The sequence below is a fragment of the Hyla sarda genome, chromosome 6 (genome assembly GCF_029499605.1).
Source record: "Hyla sarda isolate aHylSar1 chromosome 6, aHylSar1.hap1, whole genome shotgun sequence".
NCBI lineage: Eukaryota > Metazoa > Chordata > Amphibia > Anura > Hylidae > Hyla > Hyla sarda.
The window spans coordinates 92,895,963-92,917,519 of record NC_079194.1 but is presented as its reverse complement, the minus strand read 5'-3'; the positions used below and the strand labels follow the sequence as shown (position 1 = coordinate 92,917,519).

At 42.7% G+C, this 21,557-nt stretch overlaps 1 protein-coding gene across 3 annotated transcripts in view; it reads left to right on the top strand.

Moving 5' to 3' along the window:
• The window catches only part of FAM3D (FAM3 metabolism regulating signaling molecule D), a 131,575-nt gene extending 110,848 nt beyond the window's left edge, over nt 1–20,727 (top strand). For all 3 annotated transcript variants that reach the window (XM_056524493.1, XM_056524492.1, XM_056524494.1), the window contains 6 exons: nt 1,931–2,054; nt 13,697–13,755; nt 14,567–14,617; nt 15,664–15,748; nt 19,114–19,240; nt 20,492–20,727. In XM_056524493.1, the coding sequence (XP_056380468.1) occupies nt 1,931–2,054; nt 13,697–13,755; nt 14,567–14,617; nt 15,664–15,748; nt 19,114–19,240; nt 20,492–20,581 (536 nt within the window). In that variant the 3' untranslated portion in view covers nt 20,582–20,727. The remainder of the gene's footprint in view (nt 1–1,930; nt 2,055–13,696; nt 13,756–14,566; nt 14,618–15,663; nt 15,749–19,113; nt 19,241–20,491) is intronic.
• Nucleotides 20,728–21,557: the final 830 nt, after the last annotated feature.

Below are 21,557 nucleotides of genomic sequence, written 5' to 3'. Positions count from 1 at the left end.
GTCACACTCTGAAGAGATGGCTGTACCATTTGTTTCACAACCAAATCAATGTAACACCAAGTTGTTTGTGTATCCTTAATGAAGACTAGAGGGGTTTGGCTATTGTACATTATGCCACCCCATACCATAATGCTGGGAGTGGGACCAGTGTGACGTTCCCTTTTGAAGGCCTCTTCATGGCGTTTTCTATGTGGTTTTCACACCAATCTCCAGCTATCGTTGCATCCGAGAAAAAAGCAGGAATCATCGCTGAAGAGGACAGACCTCTATTTCATCCTCAATTGCTGTCTCGCTCTGCACCTTGATAGTCTTTTGGAGAAGTAATATGAGATCAATGGGAGACCTTTAGCTGACTGTCTGGCTTTTAGTCCAATGACACTGCCTTCTGACACTGTTCAACGCCCTTGGCTTAGTAGGTAACATCCAATTTCACTTGCAGTACATAATGGATGGCTACACATCATTCTTCTAATCTGCCAATCCAGCCATGCACAGGTCCTCCTCTGTGTAACTCATCATTGGTCTCCCAACCACTGGGACAAGCAATGTTGAACAGTAGTGATATCTTGGCCTACATATGTGGTGATCTGCTGGAGTGATAAACCAACATCTCTCAGTTCAAGGATTCTGTCCCTCTCACTTTTCAACAAGTGGCGATAACTGGTATGTCGATGAACGGGAGACATTACATAATCATACTGTTCTGACTTGATCCGATTTTTGAGGTTTCATGTGGCTGAAAAAGATTGCCTTAGATCTGGCTTTTATACCCCTTCCATATGCCAAAGACTGGAGCTAGGTGCTTGAAAATGTGGCCATTTGTAGATCTCAATGCCTTGATTTGCATAATCTTACAGCTCGTCCTTATTGGTGTATCAGTTTCAATGTTAAGGAGTCTATAAACAATCTAGGATGGGAGGACACACCGATATGTATGAAAACAAGTTGCAGCATTACCAGTAGAAACCAATCAGGTTTCAGCTGTTATTATTTTAACAATGGCTCCATACAGTGCCAACCACAATGCAACCATAGCAACAAAAGCCTCAGCTGTAGTAATGTTATATGAGGTGTATAGCCTCAGGTGGCAATAGGCCGTTGTTTTCTCTTGTTTCTATAGATATAGTGGCAACATATTCCCTAGTGCTACAAAAAAAAATTAGGAAGTCAATTAACCTACTAGTATATTGTTAGATTGTGGCGTTTACACTACGAGAACTTTATCTTATCACTGTCCTCACATGTGTACCTCTGTATTTTGTTGATGTTCTTTTGGTCCTAGGACCCTTATTGTTCACTTTGGAAGCTGTAAATTTCTTTGCCTTAAATGGGTACTCCGGTGAAAAACTTTTTTTTTTTTTTTTAAATCAACTGGTGCCAGAACAGATTTGAAAATTACTTCTATTAAAAATTCTTAATCCTTTCAGTACTTATTAGCTGCTGAATACTACAGAAGACATTCTTTTCTTTTTGAAACACAGAGCTTTCTGCTGAATCACGAGCACAGTGCTCTCTGCTGACATCTCTGTCCATTTTAAGAACTGTCCAGAGTAGGAGAAAATCCCCACATGCTGCTCTGGACAGTTCCTAAAATGGACAGAGATGTCAGCAGAGAGCACTGTGCTCGTGATTCAGCAGAGAGCACTGTGTTCCAAAAAGAAAAGAATTTCCTCTGTAGTATTCAGCAGCTAATAAGTACTGGAAGGAATAAGATTTTTTAATTGAAGTAATTTACAAATCTGTTTAACTTTCTGGCACAAGTTGATTTAAAAAAAAAAAGCTTTCCACCGGAGTACCCCGTTAATAAAAGCTTCATGGTTTGACTGTTAAGAAATGTGCTCTGTGGATTTTATATTTATTACTTGTTTTCTTGTCAGAAATCATTAAAAAAATGTCCTTATACAGTATATTACTCTCTCTGTCTTTTCAGTTCCGGAAAAAAAACACAGAAAATGCGGAAATGATAAAGAGTGTCCACAGAATTACTTTGCCTTTAAAGTAATAAGTGGAGCAGCCAATGTGGTCGGCCCTTCCATCTGCCTGGAGGACAAAATGTAAGTGTAACATAAATGTCATAGTGTTTTTTTATGATTTGTGGAAGGCTGACAGTCGGATATGGCGTCATACTGGGGTTCCTTAGGTCACATGTACACGTGTTGTTATCGTTGTACATACAGAACATATTATCAAGAAGGTCAAATCAGATATAAGTAAATCAGCTCATAAGAAAGAGACACTAGTGGCAAGTCATTGATCCTAAAACTAGTTCCAAATAGGGTTTATCCGCTACAGGACTTTTGGACCTTTATTATGCCAGGATCCTATGGTTCTCTGGTGTGCCCATCTAACCTTCTAGTCATATCATGTGCATAACTTTTCCTGACCTATGAACCACGTGTTTGTAAGAATATTAGTATCTCAAAAGGGTCAAATTAATCATTTCTCACTCCACCAAGGTCCACATACACTGGGTTTAAAGGTCGGAAGATATTTTAAATAGCAGCCGTAAATAGCAGCCGTAAATAGCAGCCGTAATGCCAGCTAAAAAAGTAGTGCATGTCCATAGCTAGCAGCTATATGATTACGGAGAGATCCAATACAAACCTGGATGCACATGTTAGTCAATATGAGCATTGGTTGTGTTTTTAATGAGCACTAAACAATACTTTGTCTCAATGTAATTTTAAGTGATCCAATAAAGCATTGAAGTTTTAATAAAAAATAAAAAAAAAGGGGGAGGGGATTTCTAGTTTTGGGTTAACCCCTTTTAGGGGGCACCCCTAAAAGTTGTTGTGTATAGTATTGCCCCCTTGGAATTCTCGGGGGTATTTGTTGTTTAGCAGTAATTATAATTGTCATCAGGGGTGATACTAATGACATATTTCCTTTAACCCCTTAAGGACACATGTCATAAATTTATGACACTCCGTAACTTCGTGCACAGCACCGTAAGTTTACAGCCTGGCTTTGTAGCGAGCGCAGTCAAAAGGAGGAGGCAATGGACAGGGTCAAGGGGTGGCAAAATTAGCTTTTGCCTAGGGTTGCAAAAATCCTTGCACCAGCCCTGAGAATTGGGCAATCTTAACCCCTTAAGGACACATGACGTTCTCATACGTCTCCATTTCCGAGTCCTTAAGGACACAGTACGTATGAGAACGTCATGTGCTTTCCCGGCCCCCGCAGTCATCTGGAGCGGAGCCGGTGCCCGATGCCTGCTGAAATCGTTCAGCAGGCATCGGGGCATATCGCCCAGGGGGGTCATGATGTCCCCCCCATGTCGGCGATGGCCGCAGATCGCTGGACAATTCAGTCCAGCGATCTGCAGCGGATTCCGGGTCAATCGGGTCTCCAGTGACCCGGTGACCCGGAATTACTGGCTGATCGGGGCCGTCAGAGACGGCCCTGAACAGCCATAGCCAACCAATCAGGGCACCTGCTGCGGGTGTCACTCCCGCAACCCGCTCCGCCCCTCTTCCGGAGGACGTGAGCGGGTGCGGGACGTGGACCCCGGGAGCTGGGGACCCCGATCCCCGGCGTCAATGTTGGGATCGGGGCCCCAGGAGCGGCGGCGGTGGCGGCGAGGGACTGACCTGCAGCGTGGATCAGGAGTTGGGTGATTGACAGTCTCCTGCTGTTGCTTAGCAACAGCTCCCAGCATGCAAAAAGGGCATGCTGGGAGCTGTAGTTATGCAACAGCAGGAGGCAGACAACCACAACTCCCAGCATTCCCTTATGGGCATGCTGGGACTTATAGTTTTGCCACAGCTGGAGGCACATTTTTTTCTATGGAAAAGTGTACCTTCAGCTGTTGTATAACTACAACTCCCAGCTTGCACAAACAGCTAAAGTGCATGCTGGGAGTTGTAGTGGTGCATCTGCTGGTTGCATAACTACAACTCCCAGCATGCCCGTTGGCTGTCGGTGACTGCCAACTGGAATTGTTCCCCCCACCCAATGTGAACGTACAGGGTACACTCACATGGGCGGAGGTTTACAGTAAGTATCCGGCTGTTTGAGTTTGAGCTGCGGCAAATTTTCTTCCGCAGCTCAAACTGCCAGCGAGAAACTACTGTGAACCCCCGCCCGTGTGACTGTACCCTAAAAACACTACACTACACTAACACAAAATAAAATAAAAAGTAAAAACACTACATATACACATACCCCTACACAGCACCCCTCCCCAATAAAAATGAAAAACGTCTGGTACGCCACTGTTTCCAAAATGGAGTCACCAGCTGTTGCAAAACAACAACTCCCAGTATTGTCGGACAGCCGTTGACTGTCCAGGCATGCTGGGAGTTTTGCAACAGCTGGAGGCACCCTGTTTGGGAATCACTGGTGTAGAATACCCCTATGTCCATCCCTATGCAAGTCCCTAATTTAGGCCTCAAATGCGCATGGCGCTCTCACTTTGGAGCCCTGTTGTATTTCAAGGCAACAGTTTAGGGTCACATATGGGGTATTTCCGTACTCGGGAGAAATTGTGTTACAAATTTTGAGGGGTATTTTCTGCTTTTACCCTTTTTAAAAATGTAAAATTTTTGGGAAAACAAGCATTTAAGTTTAAAAAAAATTTTTTTTTACATATGCAAAAGTCGTGTAACACCTGTGGGGTATAAAGGTTCACTTAACCCCTTGTTACGTTCCCCGAGGGGTCTAGTTTCCAAAATGGTATGCCATGTGTTTTTTTTTTTGCTGTCCTGGCACCATAGGGGCTTCCTAAATGCGGCATGCCCCCAGAGCAAAATTTGCTTCCAAAAAGCCAAATGTGACTACTCCTCTTCTGAGACCTGTAGTGCACCAGCAGAGCACTTTTCACCCCCATATGGGGTGTTTTCTGAATTATTATCTGAGCTATTACTTTTTTTGAAAATGTAACATTTTTGGGAAAACAAGCATTTTAGGTAAAAATTATTATTTTTTTTTTACATTTGCAAAAGTCATGAAACACCTGTGGGGTATTAAGGCTCACTTTATCCCATGTTATGTTCCCCGAGGGGTCTAGTTTCCAAAATGGTATGCCATGTGTTTTTTTTTTTGCTGTTCTGGCACCATAGGGGCTTCCTAAATGCAACATGCCCCCCAAAAACCATTTCAGAAAAACGTACCCTCCAAAATCCCCTTGTCGCTCCTTCCCTTCTGAGCCCTCTACTGCGCCCGCCGAACACTTTACATAGACATATGACGTATGTGCTTACTCGAGAGAAATTGGGCTACAAAAATAAGTAAAAAATTTTCTCCTTTTACCACTTGCAAAAATTCAAAAATTGGGTCTACAAAAACATGAGTGTAAAAAATGAAGATTTTTAATTTTCTCCTTCACTTTGCTGCTATTCCTGTGAAACACCTAAAGGGTTAAAACACTTACTGAATGTCATTTTGAATACTTTGGGGGTGTAGTTTTTATAATGGGGTCATTTATGGGGTATTTCTAATATGAAGACCCTTCAAATCCACTTCAAAGCTGAACTGGTCCCTGAAAAATATCGAGTTTGAAAATTTTGTGAAAAAAATTGCTGCTGAACTTTGAAGCCCTCTGGTGTCTTCCACAAGTAAAAACTTGTCAATTTTATGATGCAAATATAAAGTAGACATATTGTATATGTGAATCAAAAAAAAATGTATTCGTAATATACATTTTCCTTACAAGCAGAAAGCTTCAAAGTTCGAAAAATGCAAAATTTTCAAATTTTTCATCAAATTTACAGATTTTTCACCAAGAAAGGATGCAAGTTACCATAAAATTTTACCAATATGTTAAAGTAGAATATGTCACGAAAAAACAATCTCTGAATCAGAATGATAACTAAAAGCATCCCAGAGTTATTAATGTTTAAAGTGACAGTGGCCAGATGTGCAAAAAAACGCTCTGGTCCTTAAGGCCAAAATGGGCTTGGTCCTGAAGGGGTTAAACATAGTTAGTTTGTTAAAAACATTTGTTTTTTAAAAGCAATACAATAATAGTAATTCATATAAACATGCATATCATTGTAATAGTATTAACTCACAGAACAAAGAAAACATGTCAGTTTTACCGTAAAGAGCACTGCGTAAAAATGACACCCCCATACATTTTATGGTAAAATGAAATGTGTCATTACTAAGCATTATTAGTTGTGCAAAAAACAAGCTTCATATTGGTCTGTGGATGGAAAAAAAGGCATGGCACTCAGAGCTTAAGGAGGAAAAAACATCCTTAAAGGGGTACTCTAGTGGAAAACAAATTTTTTTTATTTTTATTAACTGGTGCCAAAAAGTTAAACTTTTTTCTATTTAAAAATCTTAATCCTTCCAGTACTTATCAGATGCTGTATGCTCCAGAGGAAGTTTTTTTCTTTTTTAATTTCCTTTCTGTCTGACAACAGTGCTCTCTGATGACACCTCTGTCCATGTCAGGAGCTGTCCAGAGGAGGAGCAAATCCCCATAGCAAATCTATCCTGCTCTGGACAGTTCCTGAAATGGACAGAGGTGTCAGCAGAGAGCACTGTGGTCGGACAGAAAAGAAATTCAAAAAGAAAAGAACTACCTCTAGAGCAAACAGCAGCTGAAGGGTTAACATTTTTAAATAGAAGTAGTTTACAAATCTGTTTAACTTTTTGGCACCGGTTGATTTAAAAAAAAAAAGAAAAAAAAAATTGGACAAAATTGGTCTTTAAGGGGTTAAAAAGGCTTGGTCAAAAATAATTAGGTGACTCTTCTTGATGTCGTCATTGTTTCAAGAATAAAGCTATGTCTGCGAATTGCAGCCTTATATACTATCATTGTACATGTGACTGAACTGACAGGTTTTTCGAGGCTTTTATGTTGCAACACCTCAACAATGAATAATGTGGTTTTAATGAGAGAAAGTTACACAACCCGAAAGGTTGTAATTAAATTAATTCAAATATTCCTATTCATAGGCTGAAAGCCAATACAGTCCTACCATTTGTCACCCCTGTGGTTTTGCTACAACCATGGGGGAGATTTATCAAAACTTGTCCAGAGGAAAAGTTGCTCAGTTGCCCATAGCAACCAATCAGATAGCTTCTTTCATTTTGCAGGGGCCTTGTTAAAAATGAAAGAAGCGATCTGATTGGTTGCTATGGGTAACTGGGCAACTTTTCCTCTGGACAGGTTTTGATAAATCTCCCCCTATATCCAGTGTAGGCAATCCTCTGTGTGTTAATATTCTCTCCTGTCCTGTATGTTACTTTTTATTAGAATGAGTTACCGTATTTTTCGCCGTATAAGACGCACTTTTTCTTCCCCAAAACTGGGGGGAAAAAGTCGGTGCGTCTTATACGGCGAATACACCCCTATCGCGGCGGTCCCTGCGGCCATCAACGGCCGGGACCCGCGGCTAATACAGGACATCACCGATCGTGGTGATGCCCTGTATTAACCCTTCAGACGCGGCGATCAAAGCTGACCGCCGCGTCTGAAGGGAAAGTGACACTAACCCGGCTGTTTAGTCGGGCTATCCCACGACTGAATAGCCGGGTTAGTGCTTACAGGACACCGGGAGGGACCTTACCTGCCTCCTCGGTGTCTTCTCCATTCAGGGATCCCCTGTATGGCCGGCGCTCTCCTTCCTCGTCATCACGTCGTCGCGTACGTGCGTCGGCATGCGTAACAACGTGATGAGAGTGAGGATACCCGGCCGGCAGCAGAGACGTTCTGAAGCGACGGGGACACGGCGACAGCGATGGAGCGTCATCCAGGGCAGCGTTGACGGGTCCGGAGCGGCGGGGACACGTGAGTATTACCTCCTATGCAGTGGTCTTCAATCTGCGGACCTCCAGATGTTGCAAAACTACAACTCCCAGCATGCCCGGACAGCCAACGGCTGTCTGGGCATGCTGGGAGTTGTAGTTTTGCAACATCTGGAGGTCCGCAGGTTGAAGACCACTATTGGGTTCAAAATCTTTATTTATTTAGATTTTGCACCTATAAATTGGGTGCGTCTTATACACCGGTGCGTCCTATAGGGCGAAAAATACGGTAGATGTATCACCATGGGATCTAGCCTGGTTAGCTCAAAAATAACTTTCTATACTGGATACAAATGTAGCAACCCCTTCAGCTGTGAGTTGGTATCATTATTATTATTTTTAAACTTTTTTATGTACTAAAGCAGCCTTCCAGATGCCTCTTTGGATTTTGAATTTATATTCATTCTGCCCTTGCCGTGAGAGAAATCAGCTCTTCATGCACGGACTCCCTGGTTAACCTGTGGTGAGCTTTTGTTTATACCCAGTAGCCAATCTGAATAGGTAGAGCTTCAGGGAGAGGAAGAGAGCAGGGAGACAGGTGATATGTCTCGGACTACCCCAGACTCCCTGTAGGCACTGTAACTAAATCGTAGCCACTGGTCACCACTTTCCCCCAATTATAATGAGCTAAAAAGCAGCCAAGAAAGTTAAAATGATACTCCAAATAATTTTAGTTGTACCCCCAAGTATAATATTGCCAAACATTAGTCCATGAATCAAATTTTTTTTACCTGTGTCCCTTAAAACAATGAACAAGGTGTCTGCACCCCCTCAATGAATGATGCCTCTGTTTCCCCTAAATAAACTGTGCCACAATACTGAGCTTAGATTAGGAGCACTCTCTTAAAGGTAGTGCTCCCAATCTCAGCTCGTTAACAATATAAAAGGCACCTGGGAGCAAGAAATGTTACTGAATGATAGGGGATTAAAGGGGTATTCCGGGCAAAAACATTGTATCCCCTATCCAAAGGATAGGGGATAAGATGTCTTATCACGGGGGGCCCGCTACTGGAACCCCCCGCAATTTCCCTGCAGCACGCGCATTCTATGCGGGGGCTGCGTCTCCAGTTTCGGAAACCTCCAGGTTTCTGGGACTTGGGACGTGACTTCACGCCACTCCCCCTCCATTCATGTCTATGGGAGGAGGTGTGACGTCCGTCACGCCCCCTCCCATAGACATGAATGGAGAGGGAGTGGCGGGACGTCCCCAGTCCCGGAAACCCGGAGGTTTCCGAAACTGGAGACGCAGGCCCCGCATAGAATGCGGGTGCTGCAGGGAGGTTGCGGCGGGCCCCCATGATCAGACATCTTATCCCCTATCCTTTGGATAGGGGATAAGATATTTTTGCCCGGAATACCCCTTTAAATGCTTATTTTGTTTAGTAAAAGGCAAATAAATTCATAACTTTTTGAAATGTGTTTTTCTGGATTTTATTGTTGACATTACTTCTCCAACTGTTAAAATAAACCTACTAATAAAATTACAGACTGGCCATTTCTTCGCCAGTGGGTAAAAGTACAAAATCATCAGGGGATCAAACATTGTACGTTGGTAAGACTGGGTTCTGTTGCTGCGCTCCCTTATTGTGAAGATCACATTCTTCACCAATGGGATCTTCTGACATGTCTTAGGAAACGATTTAGACTTGACTGTCCTATTAAAAACAAATACATTTTTTATGGGCTTTCACAGAATCCATATTGCTATTTACCTTAACAAGAGGATTTTGATTCCAACAGTAAGCAATGTACATTATACGGAAGGAACACATCTCCACTGTTGTGTGGTTAAAGCTAACCAGGCATGCCATGTCATAGATTGAATGGTATTTATTGCCTGCCCTGACCTGGGTGGCACAATGCCTGTTGTTCCCTGTTAATAATTTACGGACACATAGTCTCCCAGAACGCTTCACTTTGAGGTTTAAAGGGGTACTCAGGTGAATAACATTTTTTTTAATCAACTGGTGCCAGAAAGTTAAACAGATTTGTAAATTACTTCTACTAAAAAAATCTTTATCCTTCCAGTATTTATTAGCTTCTATATACTACGGAGAAAGTTATTTCTTTTTGGATTACTTTTTTTTTTCTGTCCACAGTGCTCTCTGCTGACACCTCTGTGTGTATCAGGAACTGCCCAGAGCAGGAGAAAATCCCCATTGCAAACCTATACTGCTCTGGACAGTTCCTGATACAGACAGAGGTGTCAGCAGAGAGCACTGTGGACAGAAAAAAAAAAAGAAATCCAAAAACAAAAGAACTTTCTCTGTAATATACAGCCACTAATAAGTACTGGAAGGATGAAGATTCTTTTATAGAAGCAATTTACAAATCTGTTTAACTTTCTGGCACCAGTTGATAAAAAAAAAAGAAATGTTTTCCATTGGAGTACCCCTTTCACGTTAGGCTTCGGTTCCTGTATCTTTTACATCTTGTTATTATGAGGTTCTTAGGGGCGCCATAGTGACAACCCACAGTCTTTTCCAACTGACCCAAATGTTAGTTAGCAGAAGACAAATGTAGGGTGTAAGGTTCCTCCTTTAAACAAATGGTTCCAAACCCATTTTAACCCCTTAAGGACCGGAGGTTTTTCCGTTTTTGCATTTTCGTTTTTTGCTCCTTGCCTTTAAAAAATCATAACTCTTTCAAATTTACACCTAAAAATCCATATGATGGCTTATTTTTTGCGCCACCAATTCTACTTTGTAATGACGTCAGTCATTTTGCCCAAAAATCTATGGTGAAGCGGGAAAAAAAATCATTGTGCGACAAAATTGAAAAAAAAAACGCTGTTTTGTAACTTTTGGGGGCTTCCGTTTCTACGTAGTACATTTTTCGGTAAAAATGACACCTGATATGTATTCTGTAGGTCCATACGATTAAAATGATACCCTACTTATATAGGTTTGATTTTGTCGGACTTCTGGAAAAAATCATAACTACATGCAGGAAAATTAATACGTTTAAAATTGTCATCTTCTGACCCCTATAACTTTTTTATTTTTCCGTGTATGGGGCGGTATGAGGGCTCATTTTTTGCGCCGTGATCTGAAGTTTTTAACGGTACCATTTTTGCATTGATAGGACTTATTGATCACTTTTTATTCATTTTTAAATGATATAAAAAGTGACCAAAAATGCACTATTTTGGACTTTGGAATTTTTTTGCGCGCACGCCATTGACCGAGCGGTTTAATTAATGATATATTTTTATAATTCGGACATTTCCGCACGCGGTGATACCACATATGTTTATTTTTATTTTTATTTACACTGTGTTTTTTTTTTTATTGGAAAAGGGGGGTGATTCAAACTTTTAATAGGGGAGGAGTTAAATGATCTTTATTCACTTTTTTTTTTCACTTTTTTTTTGCAGTGTTATAGGTCCCATAGGGACCTATAACACTGCACACACTGATCTTCTATGTTGATCACTGGTTTCTCATAAGAAACCAGTGATCAACGATTCTGCCGCATGACTGCTCATGCCTGGATCTCAGGCACTGAGCAGTCATTCGGCGATCGGACAGCGAGGAGGCAGGTAGGGGCCCTCCCGCTGTCCTGTCAGCTGTTCGGGATGCCGCGATTTCACCGCGGCTATCCCGAACAGCCCACTGAGCTAGCCGGGATGCTTTCGGTTTCACTTTAGACGCGGCGTTCAACTTTGAACGCCGCGTCTAAAGGGTTAATAGCGCGCGGCACAGCGATCAATGCCGCGCGCTATTAGCCACGGGTCCCGGCCGTTGTTAGAGGCCGGGCCCGACCCGCTATGACGCGGGGCCACGCCGTGGCCCCGCGTTATAGATCGGGAGTGGACACATGACGTTCCAGTACGTCATGTGTCCTTAAGGGGTTAAGCGCCCCCCCCCCCCTAAAAAGACAGTTTTGGGTTTTTTTTGCTAAAAAATTCTGAAAATTGCATGTTTTTTAAGCCTGCTTTTGTTTTTTCTTTTGTTTCAGCTATGTCTTCTGGCACTTTCTGTTTTTTTGCCCCTTATTTTAGCCATTTTTGGTCCATATTAGTACTTGTTTTTGTGCTGCAGCAAAGTTACTTAGACTATGTTCACATTGCTGAATTTCCGTATGGAATTACGCTGAAGTATTCTGCCGGAAAGTCAGCCAAAATTTAAAGCCCGTTATGTTTAATGGGATTCCACTGACCCATTCACACAGCGGAATTTCCACAGTGGAAATACCTGTCTTTAAATTTTGCATAATTGCATGCGGAATCCCATGGAACTCAAGGGGGCTTGAATTTCGGCAGAGTTCTGTGTTTAGAGAATACAGAATTTGGCAGAATTTCGCAATTCCGCACAAATTCCATTTACACAGTCAGTTCACATCAGTTTCCCAAGTAAAGTAATGGAAGAATTTAATAGTCTTATCAGAAGCTACAATGGAACTGCATCACAACCTAATTATGTGTTTTCATCCTTACCTTTTTTTTTTTTTTTTTACATGCAAAGGAGGAAGAAAAATGGTATGCAAATGTGAACATCACCTATAAACTGACCATATATGTTTGGCCAACAGCTATCTTCCCTACCTCCATGATAAACATGCACTCCCGGATCAACTGAGCATGCATGATTCTAAGCATAGGGAGAAGGGAGGTGAATTGCTGCCATGGTTGTACATGTTACAATTAAACAACACATTTTTGGAAGGAAAAGGAATGTTCAGCCATTGAATAAAAAGGGGAGATCTGTTATTCAGTTTGGGTAGCATTGAAAAGTATTTATTACATTTGGATATTGTAAGGTACCTGAACAGTAGGCTGCCAGAAGATGATGGGTTACTGTTATATTTTTGTACTACTAAAACCATATGATGAATGCATTCCAGGAGACTCATAGGGAATAATATAAAGTGCCAAAAAATTAGCACAAAAGATGATTAGCGGTAATGCTCCAAATTAATCAAAACCTATCATTAGCACATTGCATCCTAATGTGTCCTGCCTGGCTGCACAATGCAAGGTGCATATGAATTCAATCACTATAGCGTAACCATCTGCGCCTTACTGGGGACTACACAATCATGAGTGCATAGTTCTGCTTTAAAATAGGCTTCATTAAACACTCGCTCCACCTCAAGGCCATGTTCATACGGCTGAAAATGTACAGAATGTCTGTCGGAAAATACGGGCGGTCAATCAAATTGGTTTGATTCAGCGGCACTAGGACTGCTCAGAAATGTGCCGTCTCTATAGAGCGCAATGCAATTCTGACCGAAATCCGCAGAATGCCAAAATCTGGATTTGCCACGAAAATCTGCATAAGTATTTCCGCACTTTATTTATTTATTTTTTTGTGTTTTTGCCATAACATTTTTTGTTACAGATGTTTTGGAAAATCAAGGAGGTGGGCTAGACCGTGGCACTTGAACAGCTTAGCTCCACCTCCTTGACATTTGGCTGAGAAATAAAAAGGCAAAGAAAAAAGGTACAGTTTTCATATAGCTCTCCAGTGTCTGCAGCTCTAAGCAGCAAATACAGCTGACAGATTCACTTTAACCCATCTGCTCTGCCTGGATGGTACTGCGCCTTGTTCCAGTCAGGCCACGCCGATAACTTGATCTTATCTTTCTAGAAAATGTTTAGGTGGAGAATTTCCTCTTCAAACAAGTTTGTAGTCTGTTTATACAGCGATGCAGTTGTTCAAACATATCCCTTTAGTCAGTGTATGGGCCTCTATTCCTGGAATGATTTTTGAGGTTTCTATAAGATTATTATCCTCAGTCTTGGTTTTTGGGTGTTTACGCACTTATGATGCTGGTTGCTTTAACACGTGACTGTATAATAGTGTGGGTGACATATGTAGAAAACAACCCAATGATTGACATATTTGGATTTTATTTAGCAGGTGCATTTATAATCTCTAATACACAGCAAAAAGAAATGATGTACTAAATTTATGTTTTTTGCTCACAATTTCAGACTTATGAGTAATGTGAGAAACAACATTGGCAGAGGACTAAATATTGCACTTGTAAATGGTAAGACATGCAAATTGTATTGTAATTGTAGTAAAACAGTGACAGACAGAAATGATCATTGAGGATCATTAAATTTCCCCTAGGTACAGATCATATGTGAACCCCAGGTTTCAGTAACAGCTTTTCTCATCAATGAAAAGCTGGGTGAGATATGGGGAATCTGGGAAATAATTAAAATCTCTGGCAAGGCTTAGTTTGGTTGGAAATTTGGTAAGTCCTGTTATTGGGGCTGAATTTTTATGGGATAAATGGTAGGTTTGGTGCTTACTCACCTTCCTGGGCCATTTTAGGTTTTAAGTTTGCCCCCAAGTCAGCACAAGTGCTGAGGCTGATTAAAAATGGGCTTATAAAAGGTATAAATTTGTACAGAGAGGTCGGGAAAAACATTAGTTGACATCCTGAGTCCAGCTGGCCTCTCCTGGGACTACTGCCATACATTTGTTTTGTTGGGTGGCTGGTAGTAAGCCACATGTATAGTAAGGGCAAGTTAATATATGCAGTACAGTTAGTATTTGGTTCTGTCTATTGAAGTCTATGGCAGTTATGAATGCAGAAAAGCAAGCGCCTCTGATCTCCCTGTAAGTAGATGTTCTACATCCAGTGTATATAATATGAATGTAAACAAGTTAGAATACCCTTCGAAGAACTTGAAGGCAACCATTTTATGATAGTTCATCCTGCCCACCGCTGATATTGAAATAGTTCGGTGAAGAATTCAAAATTGTGCAGCACTTCTTATACAAACTGTACTGTAATAAAAATGATTCTCCTATGACATCTAATCTACTTTATTTTTCTCACTTACTTGCAGCCAGTACGACGAGACTTATAAAGACAGGTCATTTTGATATGTATTCCGGTGGTAAGTTTAAGTCAATTCATTTCTCTCTCTTGGTTACGTGTCTATAAAATATACAGCATAATGTTACAATAATAGTATGATATCATAATAATACTATGTATGGCACCATATCAAGAGCACAACATATTGCTCCATCCATTTTTAATTTTCTGAATGTTCCGTTTGCTGATAAATAAAAAAAGGCCAGGACTTGGCTTGGCTGGTGGCCACATGAACACTTCAAGGATCTTGGAGCAGGAGATGACTCGTAGACATAGTTGTCAATGAAGAATCTCACTTGCTATGGTTAACTTCAGAGATATTTCTCAATCTACTAGAGACAGCTATTTCAGCATGATATTAACACACTACATATGTAGAAGCATTTTTAATTGCTTGTAATGTATAAGATGTGAATTTAAAGTTTAATCTATACATGGTCCGTCTCCCAAGACTTCCAGCACAGTACTTTGCACAGACATAGGACAGCCATACCTGCTTCTGTAGGTCAGTCTAATTCACTGAAAGCCCCACAGCCTTTCTATTAGGGATTATTCACACGGGTGAATCCACAGCGTATTTTACGCTGCAGATCCACCGACAATGGACCCTTAAAGTGTGCCTCCAGATGTGCCTGCTTAGAGCGGCAATCCGCCGCTACGAGCAGAAACACTGCTGCCATGTGCGAGTCGCCACACACATGCATGGTGTCTTGCACACATCGTGGCCGCTCCCCCTGCTCCCTGAGCTAGGCCGAGAGCAGCTGCAATGTGTGCGAGTATACTGCGTATGTGCGCAGCGTCTTGCACATTGCAGTGTGTCTGCTCGTAGCGGCGGACTACTGCTCTGAGCAAGCACATCTGAGGCACACTGTAGGGGTCCATCATCGGCAGATCCGCAGCATAAAATACACTGTGGATCCGCCCATATGAACGAGCCTTTGTGCTGATCAGTACTGTGCAGGGGTCAGACCCCAGCATTAACTTCTTGGAAAAACCCTTTAACCCTTTATACTGGTATTTCCTCATTAAGTCCATAATTGTATGTATCTTCATCTCTTTCCGAAGATGTAAAGGATGTTCAGAAGTTCTTGGCAGGAATGAAAGAGGGCACCTTAATATTTATTGCATCATTTGATGATCCAGCCACAAAGTAAGTAATATGAGTTGTATGGGTCTTGTCCAGGGTAAGGGGCAGTGCTGACCTGGTTCTTGCCCCAACCTTTGTCCCTACCTAATGGGATGATCTGCCCTAAGTAGTTGCCCCCAACAGGGCGACAGTCCTTATGCTGCACCATGTACAGGGTCATCAAGAATAGTCAGTCGGTCAGCAAAAGACTGCAGATAAAGTACAAAAAACAGCAGTCTAGGGGTTAGCATAGTACAAAATAACAAACCAAGGCAAGGTCAAAACAGACGATGGATTAAACCTAGATAGCGGCATAGTACAAAATCAGCAAGAGTAGGCAAAATGAATTAGGTAAATAGGTCAGGTTATTAGTATACACAGAACAAAGAACACTGGGGAACAGAAAAACCTATATCACAGGCACAGGTTTGCAATGAGAGCAGGTTAATATCCCCCACCTTCAGGAGGTGTGAGCACCTTCTGATTGGCCGACTGGCACATCACTCCCACCCACAAACAACCCTGCAATGTGCAAGATAAGTGGCACGTGTAACACCATAGCGATTCCTAATAAGTTTGTAACAGGAGCCATGAATATTTTTCTCTGATGTTGTGTCCACCACTCCATTCACTGCCTATTGGATGGATCCCCCATGTACCCTCATGTAATAGGTGCTATCTTTGCCTGTCATTGGGTATCACCAAAATTGTACCAACTCATAGAAAAAAGGTAGCATTTCATTTATTCCGCACAATGACCACCATAAAAAATTAATTGAAAAATAATACAATGACAGAATTATTATTTTTCTCATCTTGTCTCCTGAAAAAAAAAATGTATAAAAAATTAATAATAACCCCATAATAGTAACAATAGAAACAAAATCTCTTCCCGCAAAAAATAAGCCCATACACAACTCGATCTGCCAAAAAGTAAAAAAAAGGTACTCAGAATATGGCAACACAAAAAAGTTTATTTTTTAAAGTGATTTTGTTTAACTTATATAATGAACAGTTGTATGGTATTCTTCAGCAGATTTCTGCTCTGCAGGCTTTATCTCTGCTTGTCTTGCAGACACAGGACAAAACTGAGCTAACATTCAGAGTAGAATACAGTCTGACAGGAGATGAGGGAGAGGGACGAAACTTTTTTGTTTAATTATATATGGACAAATATATTACAAAGTTTCTTACATTAGCTTGAACTATTGATCTATTTAAGGCCAAAATAGACCACTTTGTTAAGGGGTTAATAAGAGTATCACACAAGTACAGACAGTATGGACAGTAGTTGTCTTTAGAGATGAACGAACTTACAGTAAATTCGATTCGTCACGAACTTCTCAGCTCGGCGGTTGCTGACTTTTCCTGCAAAAATTAGTTCAGCTTTCCGGTGCTCCCGTGGGCTGGAAAAGGTGGATACTGTCCTAGGAAAGAGTCTCCTAGGACTATATCCACCTTTTCCAGCCCACGGGAGCACCTGAAAGCTGAACTAATTTATGCAGGATAAGTCATCAACTGCCGAGCCGAGAAGTTCGTGACGAATCAAATTTACTGTAAGTTCGCTCATCTCTAGTTGTCTTGATAAAACAAGCCCTTTGCAATACCATGGATCTAGTTAGGAAATTGTCTGGCCTCGAATTTTCCCACCATTAGAAGGGCATAGGGTATGCCATTACTTACTGATCACTGGGGGGCCCAACTGCTGGGACCCCCTCCCCAAAGTTGGACCAAAGTTGTGATGCGCCCCTTTTCTAATCCTGGACAACCCCTTTAAAGCAGGACTCTGACTGAAACTTTTTAATATCTGATAAATCCTCCTTTGAACAATTTTGAGCAGTTTCCTCCCAGTTTGTGGTATTTTCTAATGGGAAAAATAAATCTGTTTCCAGATCCGTCTATGAGATTATTAGTATAAGCCATTGTGCCTCCTGACAACTAATCCACAAAGTCCTTGAACTATGTTCAGTCAGAGGAGTGCCTGAGATGGGCCGAAGGATTATACCAGCTACCAGGCAGATAAATACCAATAATATAGGTTTTAGAATGAAGAAAAATTACATATTTTAACAAAATTTATAACAGCTTCCTACTACCGAAGTCTTTGCTGAGCTGATACATCCTCTTCACTGCAATACTATATTAACAGGTTGGCTAACAGGAACGAAACTACATAGCTGTGGTCTCCAACATGTAGCCCTCCAGCTGTTGTGAAACCTTAAAGGGGTATTCCGGCCAAATACATCTTATCCCCATCATGTCACGCCACATCGCCTCCATTCATGTCTGAAACAAAGAGGTTTCTGAGACTGGGGACGGAGCCCCGCATAGAATGCGGGTGCTGCACGGAGATCGCGGGGGGACCCAGCGCCGGGACCCCCGCGATCAGACATCTTATCCCTTCTCCTTTGGATAGGGGATAAGATGTATGTGGCCGTAATACCCCTTAAACTCTCAGCATGCTCTGACAGCCTGTGGAGAGCTATGTGCTGGATAGCAATGATATATAGCAATGTAATATATGGAGATATTCTACCTATATAATCTGTAGTACTGCTACAGATTACAGAATCCATGAAGGGGGGCACATTTTTATTTTCAGGGCCCTTCTTCATCAATATATTCCCATGTTAGGAAGCACAATTGGGTCGTCTCAACATAGTCAAGCTGGTTTTAATAACCAATTGTGGATTTCCAAATACTGTAGACCCTGCATACTGCTAGAATGAAAGGACATTGGTGCTAAGAAAGGTCTGTGCCACATTGCATTCTGTCAGCAGTTTGGGCTTAAAGGGGTACTCCGCCCCTAGACATCTTATCTCTTATCCAATAGGGGATAAGATATCTGATCACGGGGGTCCCGCCGCTGGAGACCCCGGCGATCTCCCTGCTGCACCCGGTGTTCGTTAGAGCGTCGGAGTCAGCGTCAGAGGCTCGTGACGTTATGGCCATGCCCCAGTCATGATGTCACGGCCACGCCACCTCAATGCAAGTCTATGGGAGGGGGTTAACAGCCATCACGCCCCCTCCCGTAGACTTGCATTGAGGGGCGTGGCCCTGATGTCATGAGCGAGGCATGGCCGTGACGTCACAAGCGAAGTTCTCTCTGTGCACTGGATGTCTGGGGTGCCGCAGCCAAGATCGCTGGGGTCCCCTGCGGCAGGACTCATGCGATCAGATATCTTAGCCCCTAACCTTTGGATGGGAATAAGATGTCTAGGGGCAGAGTACCCCTTTAATAATATGATGAGAGGGATGCCTCAACATTGCCTATAATCTGTCTTCAAGAGCCACCTACATGAATAAAGTCAATGTTGGTAGTTCTGATGGTTATCTGTCATCTTGCCAATGTAAACTAACTCAAAGTTTTATCTATGTTCCCACTGTAGACTGGATGACAAAACTAGAGATCTCTTTACCAGTTATGGAAGTAGTTATGCAAAGAAACTGGGATTCCGGGACTCTTGGACCTTTGTTGGAGGAAAAGGATTGAAGAACAAAAGCCCCTTTGAGCAGGTACTGTAAATGTCTTCTTCAGATGTGGCAGGTGTCAAGCATTTTTAGGTTATTTGAACATTGTGGGGTGGGGTCTGGCCTTGCTTAGGATCCCCCTATATGAGCCTGAATGCAGAGCTTTTAGCTTGGAGTGGCTCTAACTCTGGTGGGCTCCATAGAACAGCTATTCATCTGAAAGACCAACACATAATAATACATGTCCCTTGCAGCAGTCAGCAGCTTTCTCCGGTAAAATCATCTGTTCCCATATAGAGGTTGTCTGTATACTAAATTATTGACTTTTCCACTATATTATTTGTTAAGCAACATACAATATGAAGAGATTGTCCCATATAAAGAGCCAAATGTTGTGCTTCCTCTGCCAATTGCCACTTATGTCCCCTTTAGCCATCCCTCAGTTCTCCATCTTCATCTAGGTATGACTGATTCCAGATTGCACTGTATTGCCAATCTAGAAGTGTGGAATGAATGGTTGACCAAAGGTCCATTGAGGTAATGGTGGCCCATCTTCTACTCACAGTTACGGGACATTCCAATACATCAAAGGGGTACTCTGCCCATAGACATCTTATCCCCTATCCAAAGGATAGAGGATAAGATGTCTGAGGTGCCGCAGCCAAGATCACGGGGGGTTCCCAGCGGCGGGACTCCTCCCTCCGATCTCGGCTGCGGCACCCCAGACATCTGGTGCACGGAGCGAACTTCGCTCGGTGCCAGATGACTGGCGATGTGGCACGGAGGCTTGTGATGTCACGGCCGCTCATGACGTCACGCCCACGCCCCCTCAGTTCAAGTCTATGGGAGGGGGGCGCGACTGCCGTCATGCCCCCTCCCATAGACTTGTACTGAGGTGGCGTGGCCTTGACGTCACGAGTGGCTGTGACCGAGACGTCACGAGCCTCTGGTGCTGCACCCAATGCTCTAAAGGAACGCTGGGTGCAGCAGGGAGATCGTGGGGGTCCCCAGCAGCGGGACCTCCGCGATCAGACATCTCCTTTGGATAGAGGATAAGATGTCTAGGGGAGTACCCCTTTAAGGACCTAAATTATACACTCCCTGCCCACTGCAAAGGACCCACCAGTGTTGGTTTAACACTATTTTGAACTATTTTATTGACTTGGCCACAAAATTGACAGATGGGAAACTTATGCTGGAAAAATTGTACTGAACATCTGCACGTGCCTTGTATGTTGAATATGTTGTATCTATGTATCGCTGAGATTTAATTTTCACTTTTCACTCCTTGTTCAGCACATCAAGAATGATAAGGAAAACAATAAGTATGACGGCTGGCCTGAAGTTCTGGAAATAAGTGGATGCATTCCTAAAAAAATGGACTAACAGCAACTTTTTATCTCAGACTGTATTTTGGAGAAGTCTTTTATGAGTGAATTGTTAGAACTGCTTGGACTCCTTTAGGACGTTTTAGCAATATGTTTACATGTGGATGTATATATTTTATTTAATAAAGAAAGGAGATCACTGAGGGACACACAATTTTTTCAAATCTTGTTTTCATCACTTTTTCTACAAAAATGCATCCTGACTAAAAAAAATGCCATTGAGATTCTTCTCCCTGGTGCAGTAATGTATCGCTGTGTAAACAGGTTATCTCTGCTAGGTACAGGAGGTATTGTACAACTATTCTGATGCTGCATGGAACCAAAGGGCATGAAGCATCTTAAATGGCATCCAACACCCTTATCAACTACATTATGGCAACTGGAATCAGGGCCGCCATCAGGGGGATACAGCCGGTGCCCCAGTACGGGGCCCGGGTACCCAGGGAGACCTGGGGCCCTAGGGCTGCTACATGCTGGGATCGGTGCTGGCACGGTCCCTGCAACTGTATAACCCGACCATTCACCTATTCATCTGTGGGCCCCATCGCACCCCCTGCAACTGGGCCAGCAGGAGAAGGGGCGCCCACAGATTTGGGGCACCTGTCCCGAATCCCTGAGCGACCGCAGCCTTCAACACTGAGTGTGCCTTTACGACGCACACAGTATTGAGCGTGCGCTCAGTTGCAGTGGCTGATGTGACAGGTAGGAGCCAGCCGCTCTGCAGAGGCTGTCAGCACAGGAAGCAGAGAGAGAGAGAAGTGGAGGTGCAGGAGCAGCGAGGGAACGAGGCAGAGGTGAGTGGGGTTTTTGTTTTTCCATGGAGCTTTGTGAAGGGACTTTATGGGGGCCATGTCAGGGGACTTTATTATGTATGGGGCCATGTCAGGAGGCTTTATTATGTGTGGGGGACATGTCAGGGGGCTTTATTATGTATGGGGGCCATGTCAGGAGGCTTTATTATGTATGGGGGACAT